The sequence below is a fragment of the Clarias gariepinus genome, chromosome 5 (genome assembly GCF_024256425.1).
Source record: "Clarias gariepinus isolate MV-2021 ecotype Netherlands chromosome 5, CGAR_prim_01v2, whole genome shotgun sequence".
NCBI classification, from domain to species: Eukaryota; Metazoa; Chordata; class Actinopteri; order Siluriformes; family Clariidae; genus Clarias; species Clarias gariepinus.
This window is the reverse complement of record NC_071104.1, coordinates 7,954,685-7,975,506: the sequence shown is the minus strand read 5'-3', so window position 1 is coordinate 7,975,506 and position 20,822 is coordinate 7,954,685. Positions and strand designations below refer to the sequence as shown.

General features: G+C 38.0%; 1 protein-coding gene across 1 annotated transcript in view; it reads left to right on the top strand.

The window, feature by feature from the left end:
- LOC128523941 (dynein axonemal heavy chain 7-like) overlaps positions 1-20,822 on the top strand; it is a 71,454-nt gene that overhangs the window by 7,644 nt on the left and 42,988 nt on the right. The window contains 23 exon segments of the mRNA XM_053496160.1: positions 1,240-1,367; positions 2,189-2,267; positions 2,361-2,582; positions 2,764-2,910; positions 3,124-3,444; positions 5,703-6,070; positions 6,507-6,693; positions 7,001-7,194; positions 7,732-7,930; positions 8,849-8,989; positions 9,161-9,373; positions 9,584-9,693; positions 9,834-10,002; positions 10,189-10,291; positions 11,004-11,131; positions 12,098-12,310; positions 12,509-12,607; positions 13,325-13,573; positions 15,464-15,613; positions 18,034-18,216; positions 19,046-19,222; positions 19,523-19,654; positions 20,458-20,679. Of these exon segments, the coding sequence (XP_053352135.1) occupies positions 1,240-1,367; positions 2,189-2,267; positions 2,361-2,582; positions 2,764-2,910; positions 3,124-3,444; positions 5,703-6,070; positions 6,507-6,693; positions 7,001-7,194; positions 7,732-7,930; positions 8,849-8,989; positions 9,161-9,373; positions 9,584-9,693; positions 9,834-10,002; positions 10,189-10,291; positions 11,004-11,131; positions 12,098-12,310; positions 12,509-12,607; positions 13,325-13,573; positions 15,464-15,613; positions 18,034-18,216; positions 19,046-19,222; positions 19,523-19,654; positions 20,458-20,679 (4,134 nt within the window).

Below are 20,822 nucleotides of genomic sequence, written 5' to 3'. Positions count from 1 at the left end.
GACATGAAGTCCAACTAAAACAAAGCTACAACATAAAACAAACCCAGGCGCTTTGGCGCCCTCTAGGGGTTAACCGTTACAGTGCCTAAAAGGCCACAACACTCCAAGGTTCTTTGTTTCTATAATTTACTGTATTTCATCTGTCTGTTTTCTGAACACACAATGAAATAATAATTAATGCAATTTTGCAGTTACACTTTATTGTCTTTATAGTTTTTTTTTATTAATTATTGTAATTTTTCAAAACTTACATTTCTCCACCAAGACTGAATTGCTATACTACACTATATAATACTCAAACTTGAAAAGTCTGTAAAGATTCTTAGTCACCCAGGTGTGGTCTTTCAAGGTCAAAGCATCCTCCCCTTGTTGAAAAGGCTCGTTATGTTAATAATGGAGAAGGTGAGAGTATAATGGAGGGTCATTAGAGAGTAGGTGAGAGAGTTATAAAAAAGACAATAGGGAGAGATTAGGGAGAGTCATTGAGATGAAACGACCAAAGAGAGTAAGGGGAGTCCTTAAGTGTGACGGTCACACTGACACACTGCGTTGTACTGCATATACTTTATTACATTGCTCTTTTTATTTTTTGGTATACAGTCTTTGGGGTGGATGCGTCTGTTTCTTAGTCAGTTGGTGGGTTTAGAGTGAACTGGTATGTTGTGGTTTCCCAAATCCTTTTTACTGCAGCTTTACTAACATTTTTGACCACAAAAATGGGATGAAGTGTCCTTATACACTTAATTTGTGTTGCAATGGATAGTGGGAGTCAAACCGCAAGTACTAGTCTTAGTGGCTTCTCAGTAGACTCCCGTTTTAAGTTTCTCAACGCAAGCAATGGAAGTCTACAGAAAAGCCAAACACACAGACCAGTACTTGCAGTTTAACTCCCAACATCCATTGCAACACCATCTACATGTTTCTCAATGAAACAAAGTCAATAATTGGCGTAAAGACTCCTAAAAAATAGTCTCGGTGGAAATCAGATTTTTTTAAAACTCAATTTATAATGAAGTCATTAAATAAACATGTAGAACAAAATTTCACAAAAGAAAAAAAACTGTGTGTACCTAACACTTTTGAACAGTACTGTAATATTCCAATGTGCGATGTGAGCAAATTATAAATACAGTGACAGCATCAGTTGTTGGCTGTGATACTAAGGTCGCTCAGTACTAAACCCAGTTAATATGTTCAGACATTCATGAAGGGTTTTGTCACCGTTTTTTAATTTTGCAGGTTGTGCGCCTCGGTATGTTTGAAGTGCACTGCCAGGAGCTTATTCGTGCACTAGTGAAGCGTGTGGAGGGACTTAAGGAGAAACTGGTCACCCGTCTGCTGGAGGACCACCAGACATGCAATAAATTGTAAGCATTTTAGCATTTATCTCACTGCTGGAATCCAGTGCACAATTCCAACCAAACAAGTGCTATTATCATATTACTATTGGTATTTATGGCCAACGATGTCAATAGAGTCGCAAACAAGGTGGGATGGTCAGCAAAATAGCAATGTTCCATATTTACAACAGCAGTGGATGGTGGGTTTTCAAATCATTCTAACCTCCTACACTGAGAAATAGATGTTGCTGTATGATTTATAGACTTTCAGAGTTTCAGACAGACCAAAAGATGACAATAACTATTGTAAGAAATTGTAAAAAAGGAAGTAAAAATAAATGGGTATACAGCAATACACTAATAAATAGCAGTCATGTATATACACTAATAGCTGTCAAATTGGAACTGGTGTGGGGATGTTTTTCAGTCATTGGGCTTGCCCCCTTACTTCCAGGGAAAAGAAGTCTTATTGCTTCAGCATACAAAGACAATTTGGACGATTTTATGCTCCTAACTTTGTGGGAACCGTTTGGGAATGGCCCTATGACTGTGCACCAGTGCACAAAGCAAGATCCATAAAGACATGGATTAACTTCACTCTATAGGGGGTGGGCCAACCCTATGGATTTAGAATTTGAGGTCACTTAAGTTCATATGCATGTGAAGGCAGACATAATAATCCGTCTTCTGTAACAATGATTGGTGAAGTCTATCACACTGTGTCCAACAGTAAAACTATAACCACCAATTTTCAGACATACACTTTTAAAATCAAATTTCTTTTTAATCTTAAAACAAGGTAATATTGTGTGTGTGTGTGTGTGTGTGTGTGTGTCCAATACCTACAGATTATGTGATGAATTTGAGAAAATTGCAACAAAAGCTCACAGCACTCCTTCAAATACACAAGAGCTCATGGCTCTTAAGGTGATACAGTACAACCAGATTTATTAAGCACGGTTCTTTTTTTTTTCTACAGTAAACTCTCGTTCTAACTTTTACCATTTGGCTCCATTAAAGGACTACATAAAGAAGGTTGAAGCTGAAGAGATGCCCAAACTCGAGCTCCAACTCAGTGAATCTATGAAACGTCTCTGCTTCTTGGCTGGTTATGAATTTTCTCCGATGGACATAAACCTGAACAAGAAGACCTTCCAGTGGCACATGCGCATGCCGTCCATCTTCGACAGTCACAAAGAAATTGCTAAAGAGAAGACTGTACAATTCCAGGATTTTTTGAAGGTGAAAAAAAATTACATGCATAAATAATTACCAAATCAAACTAATTAATTGTGCAAGTTAATAACATGTCTGTAATAAGAAATTTACAAAAGTCACAACAATGATACATAGCTCTGCTGACAGGCTAGGCTGTATTAGCATCCATAATCTGTAAGATATTAATAATATTTATTGCTCACAGTTGCGGTGCGAGAGGTTTGTGGAAGAACTGGAAGGATATTCAAAGCAGGTGGAGGGGTTTACCCTTTTAGGGGACCTGTCTGAAGTCAGCAAGTATCTGAAAAAGGCTCAGACACTTAATTCCAAGCTGGAGACTGCCATGGAGAAAGTAAGTTGGTACTGTCATTTATTCACTCAGTGATCTCTTGAAAGCATTTTGTTCATAAATTCCAATTGAAATTTGTTTCTTAATCCATATGTGTAGCATATGTGTGGATGCTGAATTCAATTTGTAGATTATCCTTAACTCAAAATAAATCTACAAATCTACATCTATCTTGAGTGGTTTCACTTTGGTTTTCTATTTTTCTTTTTCACCAAGATTGAGGGCTTTAACTTGGAAGAAGAATCATTTGGATGGCCCGTCTCCCAGTATCCTCTATGCAAGACAGTCCAAGACCAGCTGCTCCCCTACCTTCGCCTTTATCAGACCGCTACAGAGTTTCAAGCTGAGCATCATCAGTGGCTTAATGGCCATCTCATGTCCATCAACCCTGACAAGGTGGAAGGTGATGTCAGCAACTACTGGCGCTCGCTCAACAAACTGGAAAAAAATTTACAGAACTCATCCATGGCTCTCCAAATCATCACCCAAGTCAAGGCTGAGGTGGAGGACTTCAAGCAACATATCCCATTAGTTCAGGTACCACACAGAGATGAAAGACATTTGATCATTAAAATGCTACATTTAACTGCTACATAATTACAACTCAAAATGTCTATGAAAAAAATTGTTTCATTGTTCTGTAAAGTATAGGTTGTTAAACGATAAATGACAAAACCAGGTAATACTAAATACTCGTCAGACTTCCACACACACACAACACCTATATCTTTACTCCATAACCCCTAGAACATTCTTTACATGCCCCCTCTTCACAATAAGAGCCCTCATTTACCCCTACCCCCCTTGGTAAATTATAGCATACATTTCTTTTATATAAGCAGTCATGTGGAACTTAACAAAACTCGATCTCTTTTTTTTTTTAACCCAAAACATATTCAAATAGCCAACTACTCTTTTAAATAAGAAACCACTAACAATATATTTTTAAACCAAAAAAATATGATTTGATATAGCTATAAAAATCCGTAAATAGTGTTCGAAATTGATGATGTAATCCAGCATAGATACACTCAATCGCTCTTCATTCGGGCAAAGTTCGAGTAAACTTATGTTCCGTCTTCTTCTTATTTTAGAAACAAACCATCAAGTTTTGTTAGTAAAGTCGCCATGCCACTGTCCTTATTTAAACCGTCTACTGGTATTTCCATCGCAGTTTCCCTGGCTCTTCCCGACAGTGGGAGCTTGGTACCTCTAATCCAAACTCCAACTTCATTCTTCCAGCTCTCGTAAGGTTTTTCTTCGTCGAAGGTTGGTGGCATTCTGTAATTGCTAACCATCCTCTGCTTAGTGTAAACACAACACCTCCTACTATAGGTGTTGTGTGTGTGGAAGCCTGATGGTGGTCTGTAATAAATGTGTTATTGAGTAGTTCCTGGTTTTATCATTTATTGTTTATCATTGGTAGCAGAGAAAAATATTATAGCATATTTTTCATTCATACAAACAGTACTATGGAACTAAACATATGCGACAAAAATTTAACAAAAATTTGGTGGGTAAGCTGAAACTTTGCAAATAGGCTAGATGCTGGTTGCAATGAACTTGTAGATGAAAGGGCCATTTCTTTGTCCTCCAGTGATGGCATGACTGGCTTGGGATGGGGAGGCCACCTGGTGAGTGATGGATAGGAAGTGTCACAAGGTCTTTGCATTGCAACATAGCATGGAATGAGTCTAACATAATGTGGCATTATTTGATGCATCTTCTGGCATGATTCATGTCCGCAGTGTAACGCTATCTAGTCAGGTGCTTGGCTTTAAAGATCTTCAGGGAGCATGGTTTGGTGTGAAGCTGTGTTGTCAGCCTTTTGTTGGAGCTCTGCACTATCAGACACCTCCTGGAGATCAACCTCTTCTGGAGCTATGCTCTGTTAGGGCACCCAAGAGCTCTTTACAGTCTGCCTTTTGTTTGGGCACGGTATTGGGAGTCACCCTGTTGGCACCTCTCTGAACAACCTGGGACTCTCTTGCTCCTCCTGACACACTCCGTCTTGGCGTGTAGGGCAGTGGTGGCTCAAAAGGGTAAGGCTTTGAGTTATTGGGTTACTGATTGGAAGGTCAAGCCCTAGCACCGTCAAGTTGTCACTGTTGAGCCCTTGAGCAAGGCCCTTAACCCTATCTGCTCCAGGGGTGCTGTATCCTGCCTCACCCTGCGCTCTGACCCCAGTTTCCTAACCGGGATCATTTTAGTGTGCTGTAGGGTAGGCTTGATAAATAATTGAATATTCATTTTTATATATTATATTTTTCATAGTGTGAAGTGAGGCTAGATGCAAGAGCAGATTTAAAAAAAAATATTGTGAAGTTTTATTATAATAATAAAGAAAAAAACTTACATTAAAGCTAGCATATGATAATACAAAGATAGTGTTGTACACAACAAGTACAACAGCGTAAACAATTTAAACGGATGCAAATCAAAAGAGTAGTGAAACTAAAGCTCTCATATAGGGGGACCAATCAAGGGCACTGGTAGATCAGTGGTAGGTGTTTGCTTGCCATGTGGAAGGCCCGGGTTTAATTCCCAGCCAGTGCCCAAATCCACACCACTAGATGCAGTGCTGGTCCCAAGCATGGATGAAATGGGAGGGTTGCATCAGAAAGGGCATCAGGTGTAAAACCTGGACCAAGCCTGTATGTGCAGACTGGATGGTCTGCTGTGGCAACCAATTGCCGGGGGCAGCTGAAAGACCAACAACAAAATAGTAAAAGTTTTTGCTGTATACTCCCCACTTTATTTTTTTTACTATTATTATTACAATATCTCTCCTTCAGGTGCTGTGTAATCCAGGCTTGCGAGACCGCCACTGGGAGGCCATGTCAGCTGTGGTGGGTTTCTCCCTGAAGCCTTCACAAGAGGAGGCCTGTATTTCCCACTTTATTCCTTTGCACCTTGAGGTCCACTTGCTCAACTTTGAGGGCATCAGTGAGGCAGCCAGCAAAGAGTACTCACTGGAGAAGGCCATGGAGCGCATGACTAGCGAGTGGGCAGACATGAAGTTTAACCTGTTACCCTACCGTGAGTCTGGCACTTCCATTCTATCCTCAGTGGATGAGATCCAGATGCTGCTGGACGACCATATAGTCAAGACACAGACGATGCGCGGCTCGTCCTTCATTAAACCCTTTGAGGCAGAGATACTGTAAGTAGCTTTTAAGGCAAAATACTTACAGAACAAGTTTACAGAGAAAAACTCTAATGGGACTGGCTAACATCACTAACATTGTTAGACTAAATACAGCAAGGTTTAAAATTTGATCTTCTGCAGGTGTCAAATCTAAAGCAGTAATTTCACGTGATTGGAAGACAATGCATTGTTGATGCTTAATTTTGCTTAAATAATGAATAGAAAATAACAAAAATCCAAGATCATAATGATCATGATTATTCAGGATCTTTTAAAGACATTTGATAGTTATCTATACTGCAAAACCTTAATTAATAGATTTTGGGTTATAAGCTAATAATTATATAATAAAATAAAATATCTAATTATATACACATTTATAATGAATAATAAAAAAAACGAACCTGTGGTTTGTTAGACAGATGGATTAATCTGTCGGTATGTGTTGTAGCGACTGGGAGGGCAAGCTGCTGCTGCTACAGAATATTTTAGACGAGTGGCTGAAGGTGCAGTGCACGTGGCTCTACCTGGAGCCCATTTTCAGTTCTCCAGACATCATGGCCCAGATGCCAGAGGAGGGACGTCGCTTCACCACAGTGGACAAAATCTGGAGGGACCTCATTAAACAAGTCAGCCTGGTAGGTTGATCCACTGTGTGCCGTTCTTAGTTGTAGAACTAAGTTGTACTAACTTGGTAGTAAAATATAGAACTTTATCGCAGGTCTAATTGTGTATACTCAGTTGTTTTTCGATGTTCCTGAAAGTTTGACTAATTAAATCTGTAAATCATACAAGATATGGTCATAAACAAAGAAAAAGGATTTTAAAAACTTATTATACTCATGCTAAAATCACACCTAAGTAGTGTAGGGCTATTTTAAGACAGTCAACACTGTTTTCGCTCAGTTTACACTGACTTAGAAACCGATTTTGTTCTTTCTTTAGGACAAGCATGTCCTGACTGTGGTGGGCATCAATAAGATATTAGAGAATCTTATGAAAAGCAATGAGCTTTTGGAGCTCATCCTGAAAGGTCTGAACAAATACCTGGAAAAAAAGAGACTCTTCTTCCCTCGTTTCTTCTTTCTGTCCAACGATGAGCTACTGGAGATTCTTTCTGAGACAAAGGACCCGACCAGGTACAGCCTCTAATCAAATCAAATTTAGTTAAATGAAATTAGTACTTAATCAATTTGTCAACATTAATTTTCTCATATCAACAATTAGATTGGGTTAATATGACTTCATGTATTGGTTTACCCTCAGGAGTAATGCAACACTTACTTAATTGAAAACTTAATTTAATAAAAATTTACTAATATTAGAAATTAACTAATATAGAATTAATTCAATTCATATATCATACTTTTTTTTCCCGGCATACTTTTTTTTTTTTTCAATTAAAAGTAGATATTTATTTATTTATATATTTATTTAATATAGAAGATAGTTGGGGGAATACATTAAAAGGTTATAATGACTGGTATACTTTTCCTATGCTTAGCTACAAAATCTAAATAACAGTGGGTTAATTTATAGTCCAGTATATCGGCACTTTCATTTGTTTATTCTCAGTATATAACAATTCTCCTTTTCTCACTGGGATAAACGTTCAAATTGCAAAAATACTATGCACATTTTGATCATTTATAAAGCTTTTTATGGACTTTTTCCAGAGTGCAGCCGCATCTAAAGAAGTGTTTTGAGGGAATTGCCAGTGTTGTGTTTACCGAAGAGCTGGACATCACACACATGAAAAGCAGTGAGGGTGAGGTGGTGCAGCTGCTGGACATCATCTCCACTTCTAAAGCCCGTGGCCAGGTCGAGAAATGGCTCCTCCAGCTGGAGAGCGGCATGCTGAAATCGATACACAAGGTACCGCACAGTTTCACTAGGGATTTATTTTTTCTGAATCATTATAAAAAATTGTATGTAATGTTCATGTCAAAAAAGAAAGAGATTCCATGCATTCAATTAAATTTTTATAAAGTTTAAGTCTTTATAATGTATTATTTTTTATACACATTTTAGCCTTTGTATGCCACATTTTGGTACACACTGCCTGAATTACCTTTGATTATGGCACACGTTAACGATGGCATTGTTTTGACAATTCCATGTAAAGTTGCATTAAGCCTTGCCCAAGATCTTAAAGTCACCCCATAAAGTCTTCTCCTGCACATCCTGTAGGCTTTTAACATTTGTTTTTTTCCCTTACTAGATTTAATAATTTTTTTTTTGATTAGAGGCAGTAACATGTGTACATGTAGCTGATATCCAGAGGGGTTTTGACAGGCAGATGTTTGTCTCCCAAAAAAATACGACTGTGCATGCATGTCCTTCTTCCCTTCCTAACCACAGCGCCTGTGAAAGGGGATGCCAGATTTAAATGCATACCTTATGTGTCAATTGAACTTTAATGGTTAACTTCATGGTTAATTTTTAGATTTTCACAAACATAAAACCATCAACTTTGCATAGTATTTTAGGGTTTCTCAAAATTTACACACCAGCTGATCATTGGCATGTAATGATTAAAATACAAGTGTGACTCTGATTCAGATACAGTTTCCTCGCCATGTGAAAGACACAGGTTACAGAGAGCACAAGAAATATCATGAATAATACTATAAGCATCAAAATTATAAGCATCTTATTATAACATTCCAAAATGAAAAGCTGAACGTTTAAATATGTATAGCTGAAATACACATTGTTGATGGGAAATGAGTTTGTAGAAATAGTTAAAACTTTTCCCATCCAAATAAACTTGTATTTGATTGTGATTTGCAGGTGATAGCGGAATCACTTGAGGCGTACCCTAAAGAGAAGCGTATCGACTGGGTGAGAGCCTGGCCAGGTCAGACAGTACTGTGTGTGTCTCAGGTATACTGGACCAAACACATCCATGAAGCCTTGGCCAAGGGGCCACAGGTCTGTACTTTGTTGTCATTATTTGTCCTCTTTCTGATTCTTGATTGTAGACTTGTGAACTGGGAACGAGTATAGGTTGATAAAAAATTAACAATAGATTATGGACCTTTTATAAAATGAATCTTAAAGTATTGATTCCATTTATAAATGTAATGCTCCTTTCTTTCTTAGGCTCTGGAGACTTATTTGGATCAGAACAACAAACAGATCGAGGACATAGTGGCACTGGTGCGTGGGAAACTGTCCAAACAGAACCGAGTGACTCTGGGAGCGCTGGTGGTGTTGGATGTGCACGCCCGTGATGTCTTGGCCTCGCTTGTCCATCAGGGTGTAGATGACGAGAACAACTTTGAGTGGCTCAGCCAGCTGCGTTATTACTGGATGGTGAGCGTTAGCATCTTTGCTGAGAGACACAGCATTGTATCTTTCCTAAATCTACAAAACAATAATACTTTTATTACATGACTAATAACATTCATGATATCCTCTAGTCCTTTAGTACCCTAGTTCTTTCCTCATATTATGATACAAGTAGGGTATCTCTGTAAAAAGCTGCTCCTTTTTTTTTTTAACAAGTCTCTCTAACATTTGCAGGAGGACCAACTCCAGACTAAAATGATTAATGCCGGCCTGGCTTATGGCTACGAGTACCTGGGTAACACACCTCGTCTGGTCATCACCCCTCTCACTGATCGCTGCTACAGGTCAGAACAACTTCATGCTAAATTTTAAACACATTGGTATGTCCTTCACATTCCTCTGTAAAGACATTTCAGCATAATCCTGCTTGTGTTTATGTTGCTTTTCCCTACATTTTGTTTCTTACCCATGTCCCCATCATCAGAACACTTTTTGGAGCGCTGCACCTGCATTTAGGAGGAGCTCCTGAAGGCCCGGCAGGTACAGGAAAGACAGAGACCACTAAAGATCTGGCCAAGGCTGTAGCTAAGCAGTGTGTCGTCTTCAACTGCTCTGATGGCCTTGATTACATTGCTCTGGGAAAGTTCTTTAAGGTCAGTGATTCAACCCAAGGCCTGAATTGTATTGTAAATTGTTTCAAGAGTTTCATCGTGATGAAAAACAAAACAGTAGCTTACATTAAATTTGTTATACCTAACAGAATTCTTAAATAGTGGAGGCTTGTAGGATAAAAAAGGTTGAGGGTTTAACTTTACTGTTGTATTATTTGTTTCTTGTAGGGCTTGCTATGCTGTGGTGCTTGGGCATGCTTTGATGAGTTTAACCGTATTGATCTAGAGGTGCTGTCTGTGGTGGCACAACAAATTCTCACCATTCAGAGAGGTGTGTGTATGTGTGTACAGGGAATTTCTCAATATATGTAACTACATGCACAGTTTGACAATAAAATGAGATGACTCTATAACTGTATGACTATATTATTTCTTCAAATGGAGCAAAAAGTATTTCTGGCTTTCTGTTTTTTTTATTTATTTACAGTATACAATATACAAAACATTTTTAATTACACAGCAATAGCATTGGTTTCGTTTACAACCTATCCTTCTCTATGAGGTTAAGTTTCACTATAGGTAACAATAGAACGCTATCTTGTGTCATATAAAGTTTGTTTGGGCATTGTCTGACTGCATAAACATCTGTAATTCAAGGTTATATCCAAAGGTTCACTAATAGGCAGCAACAGGATGTAAACATTCTTTTTCTTGATCTCATCATCGACTGGAAAAAAAATCCCCTGGACACATTTAGTTCACTTACATGAGCTGCTGTTTTGCTTAGGAGGTAGTTTTTGCTTTATAGATTAATTGAATGCTAAAATTAATTAGCAATAATATGAGGTTTATGGATAATATAATTCATTCAGGCTTTAATATTTAGGTTTTGTGTCAAAATGAAACATTTACATCTAAACATCTGTTTAGAAACATATTATACTGATTATGCACTCATTCAAATCAATCTTTTAGGCCCATTAATAATGTATCTATTAAAGCTTTCATTATAAATGTTCTAAGAAATCTATGTTTCTCTGTAGGAATTGCAACTCATGCCGAGATGCTGATGTTTGAGGGGACAGAGTTAAAGCTCGACCCAACCTGTGCTGTCTTCATCACTATGAACCCAGGATACGCTGGCCGCTCTGAGCTGCCAGATAACCTAAAGGTACAGCATGTATGGTAAATCAATTACACAGACTGAGAAAAAGTATGTTACACCAGCATGTTACACAAATGCCTTAAAAATTCATTACAACAGTACCACGGAAAATATTGTGTGTATCCAGAGACAGCTGCAGGAGTGGTGATAAAACGTGGGGGTTGGTACTCATTTTAATAATTTCCTTGCCAGAGTACAGAGTTTCTAATTCCAAATTAAAATTGTACTTGATTAAGTAGTTTGAATGTATTATATTCTCTTAGCTTCAAATAGTGCATAGTTGATATATTAGGATTAACATTTGTTACAGAACAAAGAAATTATTATTATTATTATTATTATTATTATTATTTTTGTAAAACAATGGATCAGCCATTATACAGCACCTGTGGAGCAGATGGTGGTTAAGGCAATTGCTCAAGGGCTCAGCAGTGGCAAGCACATGCAGTACTGAATCACATTAAACAAAAATAAAAAAAATAATAAAAGAAAAAAAGAGTTTAGTGGAATGTGAATGTCAAATGATTACAAATGTATTAAATTTATATTTTTTAAAATATGCATTTGGCACTTCAATGCTAAACAGATCACTTTATACATTGATACAAATTTTGTGAAATTAATAAAAAAAATTACAATGTTGCTCGGTCAGCTTTTAAAAATTAAGGCTGATTTGGTAATTTGATTAATCAAATATATTTAGATATTGTATAAAAGGCAGTTTTACCTTGGCCTTGCATGTCTTCACACCTTCTAATGTGTAGAGTTACATGATCTCCTCTGGCTTGGTGGGTTTCCTCCAGGTACTCCGGTTTCCTCCCATAGTCCAAAGACATGCAGAACAGGCAAATTGGCCCTAATTGTTCCCTGCAAAGGATTTCCACCCTGTACAATCCAATTTATGCACCCTAATGTTACACTTGAACTAATGTCAAACAAAACAAACATATTTCATATCTTTCTTCCCCTTAGGCCTTGTTCCGCACCGTGGCCATGATGGTGCCAGATTACGCCCTGATCGCTGAGATTGTGCTGTACTCTTGTGGTTTTGTAACTGCTCGTCCACTCTCAGTTAAGATTGTGGCCACATACCGCCTCTGCTCCGAGCAGCTGTCCTCTCAGAGCCACTATGATTACGGTATGAGGGCTGTCAAATCTGTCCTCACCGCTGCTGGAAACCTAAAGGCAAGCAAACTTCATCTTTTTGACATTTTTAGCATTTGCTAATTTTATCACCCTAATTCTGTTTTTAAAGAAATTTTGAATGCTTAGGGGAAACGAAAGATAACTTTAAGGGTTGCCCTTTTAATTTCATCTGTTTCTTTCTCTGTTCCTTCCTCTTGCCTTCACTCACATATTTACATTGAGTTTGAAATGTCACAGCTTAAGTTTCCGGACGAGAATGAAGACATTCTTCTGCTGAGGTCCATCATCGATGTTAACCTTCCCAAATTTTTGGCCCATGACCTGCCACTGTTTGAGGTAACATATGCATCAGCATGTTTACAATGTCACAGTTGAACATACATCACCTGTACAGAGGTGCCAACATGTATGATTTTCAGTGTTGGGTGTAACGCGTTAGAGTACTGTACTTGGATTACTTTTTTAATGGAAGTACAAAGTTTTTTTTTTTTTTTAAATGTAATCCGTTATTCAGACAATTTATGTAACTTGAGCCAGACAGCAGTCATTTCCAATCTGTTAGTGTGTGAGTGAAAGTCGTCCTACAAGCCCCCCTCTGTTATTCCTGCTGTTATAGCCCTATCTCATCTTTGCGGTTTGACTATACGAGGACCGACGCGCGGAAAGATGGAAACCTAATCACGGCGCCAAAACTGGCGGTGAATCATGATGAACCGTACTTACGGCCACCGCGTGAAACCGCGTAGGTGAGATAGGGGTATTAGTAGCTAACAGATTATGGGCCAAACTTCACTGAGTGATGAATGTAGAATAATTATAAAGGTCTTGACTTAAACAACATGCATGAGGAATCACAAAGGAGTTTTCATTTTCTGCAATGGAGAAGTACGATAAGTAGGATATGGAATAAGTGTATTTGGTTCTGTTAGTTGTTACCTTTGATTGGGTTTATGTTTTTGTATGAGCACTAGACTTAAGATTTTAATTTCTTACTGTAAGTCTTCTCTCTTCTTTCCACTTCTTATCCCCTCTTGCTGGGATAATGCACTGTAGGGAATCACTTCAGATCTCTTTCCTGGTGTAAAACTTCCCAAACCGGATTACACTGTCCTACTCGAGGCCATTAAAGAGAACTGTGGAAAGATGAACCTGCAGATGACACATTTTTTTGCAGAGAAAATCCTGCAGATTTATGAGATGATGATTGTACGTCATGGCTTCATGCTGGTGGGAGAACCATTCGGAGGGAAGACGAGCGCCTATCGTGTCCTCGCTGCTGCCTTAAATGATGTCTGTGAAAAGGTGAAATGCTTCTTTTACTGTATCCTTTGTGTCAGAATTGCGAGGTGAGCAGATGGTGAAACTTCCATTGTACAATATCCATAAGACTTAATATTGTACTGTTTAGTACAATATCTGCTTAAACATTCATATTTTAAGAAATGACAATTTGTAACATACTGTAGACTATACTATACAATTTTAACCTCTACAGTGTAAAAAAGACAGGACACTTGAGACTTCTCCAAACAGAATATTTCAAGTGCCTTTATATTCAGAGATTTGAATTAGTACACCCAATTTATAAATGCAATTTGGTAGGGTGGAAAGTCTCAGCTACCTTTATAGTATTTTTGGCATATAACATTCAAGCCCTCTAGCACCAACAATAGGGCAAAGTTGCACATGCACTCACTTACCACTCATTAGGTACACCTTGCTAGTACTAGGGTGGACCCACGTTTTCTTTTGAGTTTATTTTAGCTTTATGACAAGGCAAGTTATTCTGTGGTCATCCCACACACCATTACACCACCACTACCAGGGTGAAACAAGGCATCGTTATCCCAAGAAATGCAGCTTTCAGGATGTTTTCTCTTTTTCATACCATTCTTTTTTAACCAGCAATGTTTTGCTGAAAGTAGTTCAGCAGTTTTGGAGATACACAGACTAGCTCGTCTGGCACCAACAATCATGCCACATTCATAGTCACTTAAGTCACCTTTATTTTCCATTTTGGCTAATATTTCCTACATCTCAAGTTTATGACAGCACAAATAGAAGAGGACTCTTCGTTTGGAAGAGTTGCCAAGTTTTTGTTTTTTTTTGGTCCCGATTTTCTCCCTAATTTAGTCGTGTCCAATTCCTTCCCATCACTAGGGAGCCCCCATATTAAGGCTAATACTACCACTCAATCAGGAGAGCCGAAGACTATCACATGTTTCCTCTGAACCACGTGACACCAGCCAACCGCATCTTTTCGAATTGCTCACTCATGCATTGTTGGGGGCGACGTAACACAATTGGAGAACAGCACTATCCGCCCCTCCCGTGTGCGTGAGCTCACAGACGCCCCTGATTTGCTGTAAAGCCGTGATTCATGTGGGAGCACAAGGTACCTCTCATCCCTCCCCTCTGAGAGAGCCCAGCCAATCAGCTCTCTCTAGACCTCCGGCTGCGAAAGGTTACAGCATCACTCGGGAATCGAACCAGCGATCTCCGGATGATAGGGCGAGCACTTTACCACTGCACCACTTAAACAATGTTTAAGCTTCTTGAACAATGTCCTATGGACAGATAAAACCAAAGTGGAGTTGTTTGGCTTGTGCTATGTAGCCATTGCTATGTTTGGGGTAAACCAAACAGCAATTCAGCAGAAACCTTTTATTATACACTGTCAAGCATGGTGGTGAAGGAGTAATTATTTTGGCTTGTTTTGCAGCCCACAGTACCTTGGCACCTTACAGTCATTGAGTTGACCATGAACTCCTAGGTATACTAACGTGTTCCAGAGGCAAACGAGAAGGATTTGTCCAAAATTTGGTTATGCAGGACAGTGATGAAGCACACTAATTAATATACCTCAGAATGGCTGAAAAAGAAAAGAATCAGGGAATGCCCTAGTCAAAAGCGAGACATCAATCCAGTTGACATGTTGTGAATGACATTTTTTGACCTGGAAAATTTGCAGTTATAGCCTGTAATTTTAAAGGATTGTATAAGATATCATTTGGACTAAAAAATAAAACATTTTACTGGGTTAAACATTATTTTTTTATTATGATTCCAAATTATTGGTAAAAAACAATACATTGGTAAGACAATTGCTTGCATTATCCAAGATGGTAATGGGAATTTTTTTTAGGATATACTAATGTTAAAATAATGATTTTCTTTGTTCCTTCTTTTCAGGGCCTGATGAGTGAGAACAAGGTTCAGATCACTGTTATCAATCCCAAGTCTATAACAATGGGCCAGCTGTATGGACAGTTCGACCCTGTCTCTCATGAGTGGTCCGATGGAATACTTGCTGTGAGCTACAGAGCCTTTGCCACTTCTCAGGTACAGAATTATAGGGGATTGAAATGTACACCTAAAATTCATTTAGCAAAAGAAAGCATTTAAATCACAAAAAAGGAAGTGGCAGCGTTTCACAGCAGTTCTTTGTGTTTAGATGTTTTATTTACTTTATTAGCTTTCTAGGTTTCTCAATTTTTTTTCTATTTATTAGCTGGTCTTACAAGTCCCTTAAGTCACTGCGCAGTGTGCTAGAATCCACAGACTGGAGTCCCCTGTTTGAACCTCATGGTGAAGACACTGATGGACTAACAGAGTGTGTCTCCGAGTACATTACTTTTTGTATTGACAGTTTCATTCCTAGCAAAGAGGTTCATAGCTACCATAACAGTAAATGCTTGATTAACACTGACTTTAAGGCCATATTTAATGAGAAGAAAAGGGCATTTAGATCAGGGGACTGAACAAAACTCGAGCGAGTACAGAAAGAAATAAAAAAACACAGACTGACGAAGAGCCTGGACACAGGAGGAAATTGGAGGAGAACCTGTCACCCTTTAAATAAAACAATTGATAACTTCAGTAGTAGTACCTGAGTAGTCCCCTCAGTATTTTAATATTATGTTTATTATATGGGGTATAAATACTGTATTTTTAATTTATCTTAGTTTTACATATTTAGCTGCTGTGGCGATGTAACATTCCCTTTATATCCCTTTATATCCCTTTATTATCTTATTTTTTTAACAGCACTGGTTATATGTAATTTTCTTTTTTTTTTTTAATAAAACTAAAAGTTTACATTCTTAGAATATTATTAATTTAATTAATTATGATCTTTCACCCCCTGAAATTGACAGTGCTCCCCTATTTCCCCTTCCTGATTTTTTATTTTATTGGATATTTGTCACACCTAAATTATTTGGATCATCAAACTTATTTTAATATTACAAGATAATCAAAGGAATACAGAATGCAGTTTTAAATAATGATTTAATTTTGGGGGAAAAAAGTTGGTTAAGTCTACATGGCCCTATGTGAAAAGTAATTGCCCCCTAAACTTAACAGCAACAAACTGCAAACTGTGGAGGAATTTGTGCCGACTCTTCTTTGCAGAATTGTATTAAGACAGCCACAGTGACTGGTTTCCAAGCATAAATGGTCTGGTTAAGTTCAACTCAATTGGATTTAAGTCTGGACTTTGACTAGGTAACTCCAAAACCTTTTTTTTTTTTTTTTGAAGTTTGTTTTAGATCAATATCCTGCTGCAAAACCCAAGTGCGCTTAAAGTCACAAACTGATGGCGAGACATTCTTTCTTTAGGATTCTGGATGCTTCCATCAATTATGGCACGTCATCCAGGTTCAGCCCCAGACCTTTACGATGCCATAACCATGCTTGACTTTTGCATGCTGTTTTCATGAAGTGCTGTGTTAGGTTCATGCCAAATGTAACAGAACGCAAACCTCCCAAAAAGTTCAACCTTTGTCTTCTCAGTCCACAGAACATTTGCCCAAAAGTCTTGGGAATAATCAAGGTGTTTTTTTTGTTTTTTTTGGCAAATATCAGATAAGCCTCTGTTTTTTTCTTTTTTTCGTTTTTTTTTTTTTTTTTTGTCAGTAGTTGCTTTCGCCTTTGAACTCTCCCATGATGTAATTTTTGCCTAGTCGCTTTTATATTCTTCCTGAGGGAAGTAAAGCCTACAGGTCTTCTGGGGTCTTTTTCTGATCCTCTGGATGAGTTGGCATTGTGTTCTTGGAGTAATTTTGGTAGTCTGGCCACTCCTGGAAAGGTTCAGCACTGTTCCAAGTTCTCTCTATTTATGGATAATGCTCTCACTGTGATTGGCTGGAGCCCCAAAGCCTTATAAATGACTTGGTAACCCTTTCCAGATTAATGCAGTACATGTCAATTACTCTGTTTCTCACCTGTTCTTGAATTTCTTTAGATCATGTTGCTTTGTTTTTTTTTTTAGATCCTTTAACGTGCTTCACTTTGTCTGACAGCTTCTATTTAAGTGATTTCTTGATTCAACAAGTTTGTCAGTAATGTGGCCTGGATGTGGCAAGTGAAAATTAACTCTTTCCAAAAACACAGTTTATTCATGACTTAGCAAGAGGGGCAATTATTTACTTTCAAATGAAAGTAAATCCTTAAAAAAAAAAAAAAACTACTTTTACATTCTGTGGATCACAAATATGCAAAAAAAAAAAAAAAAAAAAAAATCAGCAAATACTTTTCTACAGCACTGTAATTGGTGTTATTAAGAGGCCTACACACGTGTCTGCATACATATCATACAATGCCCCTGGTAACACTCACTGTTTGCTAAACAGTATAACATTACCAAAGATTGAAATTCAATTAGATTGAATCCTCACATGTGCATGTATTGAAAATGGGAGTTAGTGAGTGAGCAAAAGGTCTGATAGTCTAGTAATAATCACTGTTTCTCTTTTCTTTAGACTCCAGACAGGAAGTGGTTGATCTTTGATGGCCCTGTGGATGCTGTCTGGATTGAGAACATGAACACAGTACTTGATGATAATAAGAAACTGTGCCTGATGAGTGGTGAGATCATCCAAATGTCTCCTCAAATGAGCCTCATTTTTGAACCCATGGATCTGGAAGTGGCTTCACCTGCTACTGTAAGAGAAACTACAACAACATTTCCTGTGTTTATTAATAATGATTAATAATGTGCTCCTTTTAGCATGCAAAGTGGCAACAGGTTTCATGTTTGCTTACAAATGGCATGTCATGTATTAGAGATGCTCGGATCAGCATTTTTGGGGTCGATCACCGATTACCGATCACCAAGATCATGATCTACTGATTGCCGATCACTGCATGGCAGGGGAATAGGAATTTTTTATCTATAATCTAGTAGAGTTAGCACCATTTGTAGAAATTAAACTAACTCTAAATTAACTATATTGAAAAAAAAAACTGTAGAAATAGGCTACAGTCAAGATCTTGAAGAACCACCAAGTGTTTATTTTAGAAAATGAGAACTTAAGGCTACTGTAGGCCATCTTTCCCAAATAAGGCAGAGTAACTTAGTTTCTCATACTCTGCATATTCAGTTGTATGGCGTGTTCTAAGACGCCTAATCATGTTAGTGGTGTTAAAAATGTTGCTTGCTTCCACCTCGACGGATTTCATCATGACATACATTGCAGACGGATAATTTTCCGTCAAGTGATCGGCGCTTTTGGGGTTCGCCGATTAGACTACTTTTAGCCAATATCGGCTGATCATGATCGGTGGCCGATCAATCAGAGCATCACTATCATGTACCAATTTTTTATTTTGATGTTTAGTTAAAACGCATTACAAATCAAATATTGAACGTGCAGATGTCATATAGTAAGCATCAATCATTTTGTTTGTAAAAGAAAAAAAAAACAGAACTACAAAGAAAATCCATGTGCTTTTAAATGAGACAATTTAATAACTGGCAGTGTTTATGTGCAGGTGTCTCGGTGTGGAATGATCTACATGGAGCCTCATATGCTGGGGTGGAGGCCATTAATGATCTCCTGGCTCAACACCCTGCCGTCCACACTCAGCTGCGTACAGAAAGACCTTGTTACCGAACTCTTCGATCGCATGTTGCCCTCCTGTCTACAGCTTGTCCGCAAAGGGACCAAGGTGCTCATAAAATTTACCCCTTACATCACTGCTGACATCGTTGCTCCTGAAGACAAAGCATTTCTTTAACTTTTTTGGCCTAAATCTTTAGGTTCATTGTTGATTGTTAGTCTTGGGTCATATTTGATATAAAGAAATTAGGAATGTTATGAAGACCCATTTATAATTTTAGCTTAAGACTTCAAATTCTTTCCAGCTTTTAGTGAAATAAATCAGTGATACCGCCAGACATTCTCAACCACTTCTTCATCAAATAGAGATCTGACCTCTTGCTCCTTCTGTTTTTTTGACTCACATTAGGAGCTTTCTCCGACATCAGACACCAACCTTGCCCGCTCCCTGATGAACCTGATGGATTGCATGATGGATGAGTTTAAAGACGAGAGCCAGATAAAGGCCATGAACGAGAGAAATGTCTGCTCCTGGCTTGAGGTTAGAGAGTACTCAAACCTCAACCATGAAACTACTGCATAGTGTGTTATACACCGAATTTCACCTCCTTAAAACACTGGCAGTTGAGAGGAACATGTCTACTATTCCTGATAGCTGCCATTTCTTGATAACTTTATGAACTGAGGAAACTGCTTTGTTTATCTGCCCCTCTTCCGCTATGTGGGTATGAATGATTGTATTTTAATTTTCAGAGTGCAAAGCGGCTACATAGAGGGAATTATGGCGTAAGAAGTAAGAGTATTTAAAGAGAGATAAAACTGTCCGTGTGAAATTTTATTGACTCTATAAGGATATCAAATCGTACCAAGTTTATCCTTATTACAATAAAACACTGTTTAAATGTGATATGAGGGTTCCTAGGTTATGAGGTTCAAGCTATCCTTACATATAAAGTAAGAAATTTAGATGTTTAATTTTTGCTTCTCTTTTACTGACCTCACAATACAATGTACTCCACATTCACCATTTTATCACCATATATATTATTGTTTATTTATTTATAAATTATAAATAAATAAATAAATAAATAAATAAATAAATAAAAAGGTCAAGTAATTCTATAACCTATAATGTATGTTGGTTGTCATGATCTGGATTCTTGCAGGCTGTTCAAAAAATGATGCAATCATGTTATCATAGTTAATAAAATACTATAATAACAGAATGCTAATTTCCACAGTTCGAATAGCTTATTTCCACAATGCACATTTTCGATTTGCTTAAACTGGCACGGTGGTTTCTCTCTCTCTCTCTCTCTCTCTCTTTCTCTCTCTCTTGGCTAGGGTATTTTTGTGTTCTGCCTGGTGTGGTCGGTGGGTGCCAGCTGCACAGAGCCTGGGAGAATGATGGTTGATGCGCTTGTTAGGGAGCTGCTTACAGGTGCTCTGTCAGAGGAGACAAAAGCAAGGCATGGCATCCTGGAGCACACAGAAGCACCTACCAAGCAGCTCACAGTGCCATTACCTACTGAGGGGACTCTCTATGAGTACAACTTCATTAAAGAGGTCAGTAGCACTAACATGAGGGGGAAAATGAGTGTAACTTGTCCATGGTGGACAACATTTAATTTTACGTACATTCCAAAATCTTAACATAGCAACCAAACCCGTTACAATTTGACTCTCTTTTGTTTCCTTAAATGTCAAAA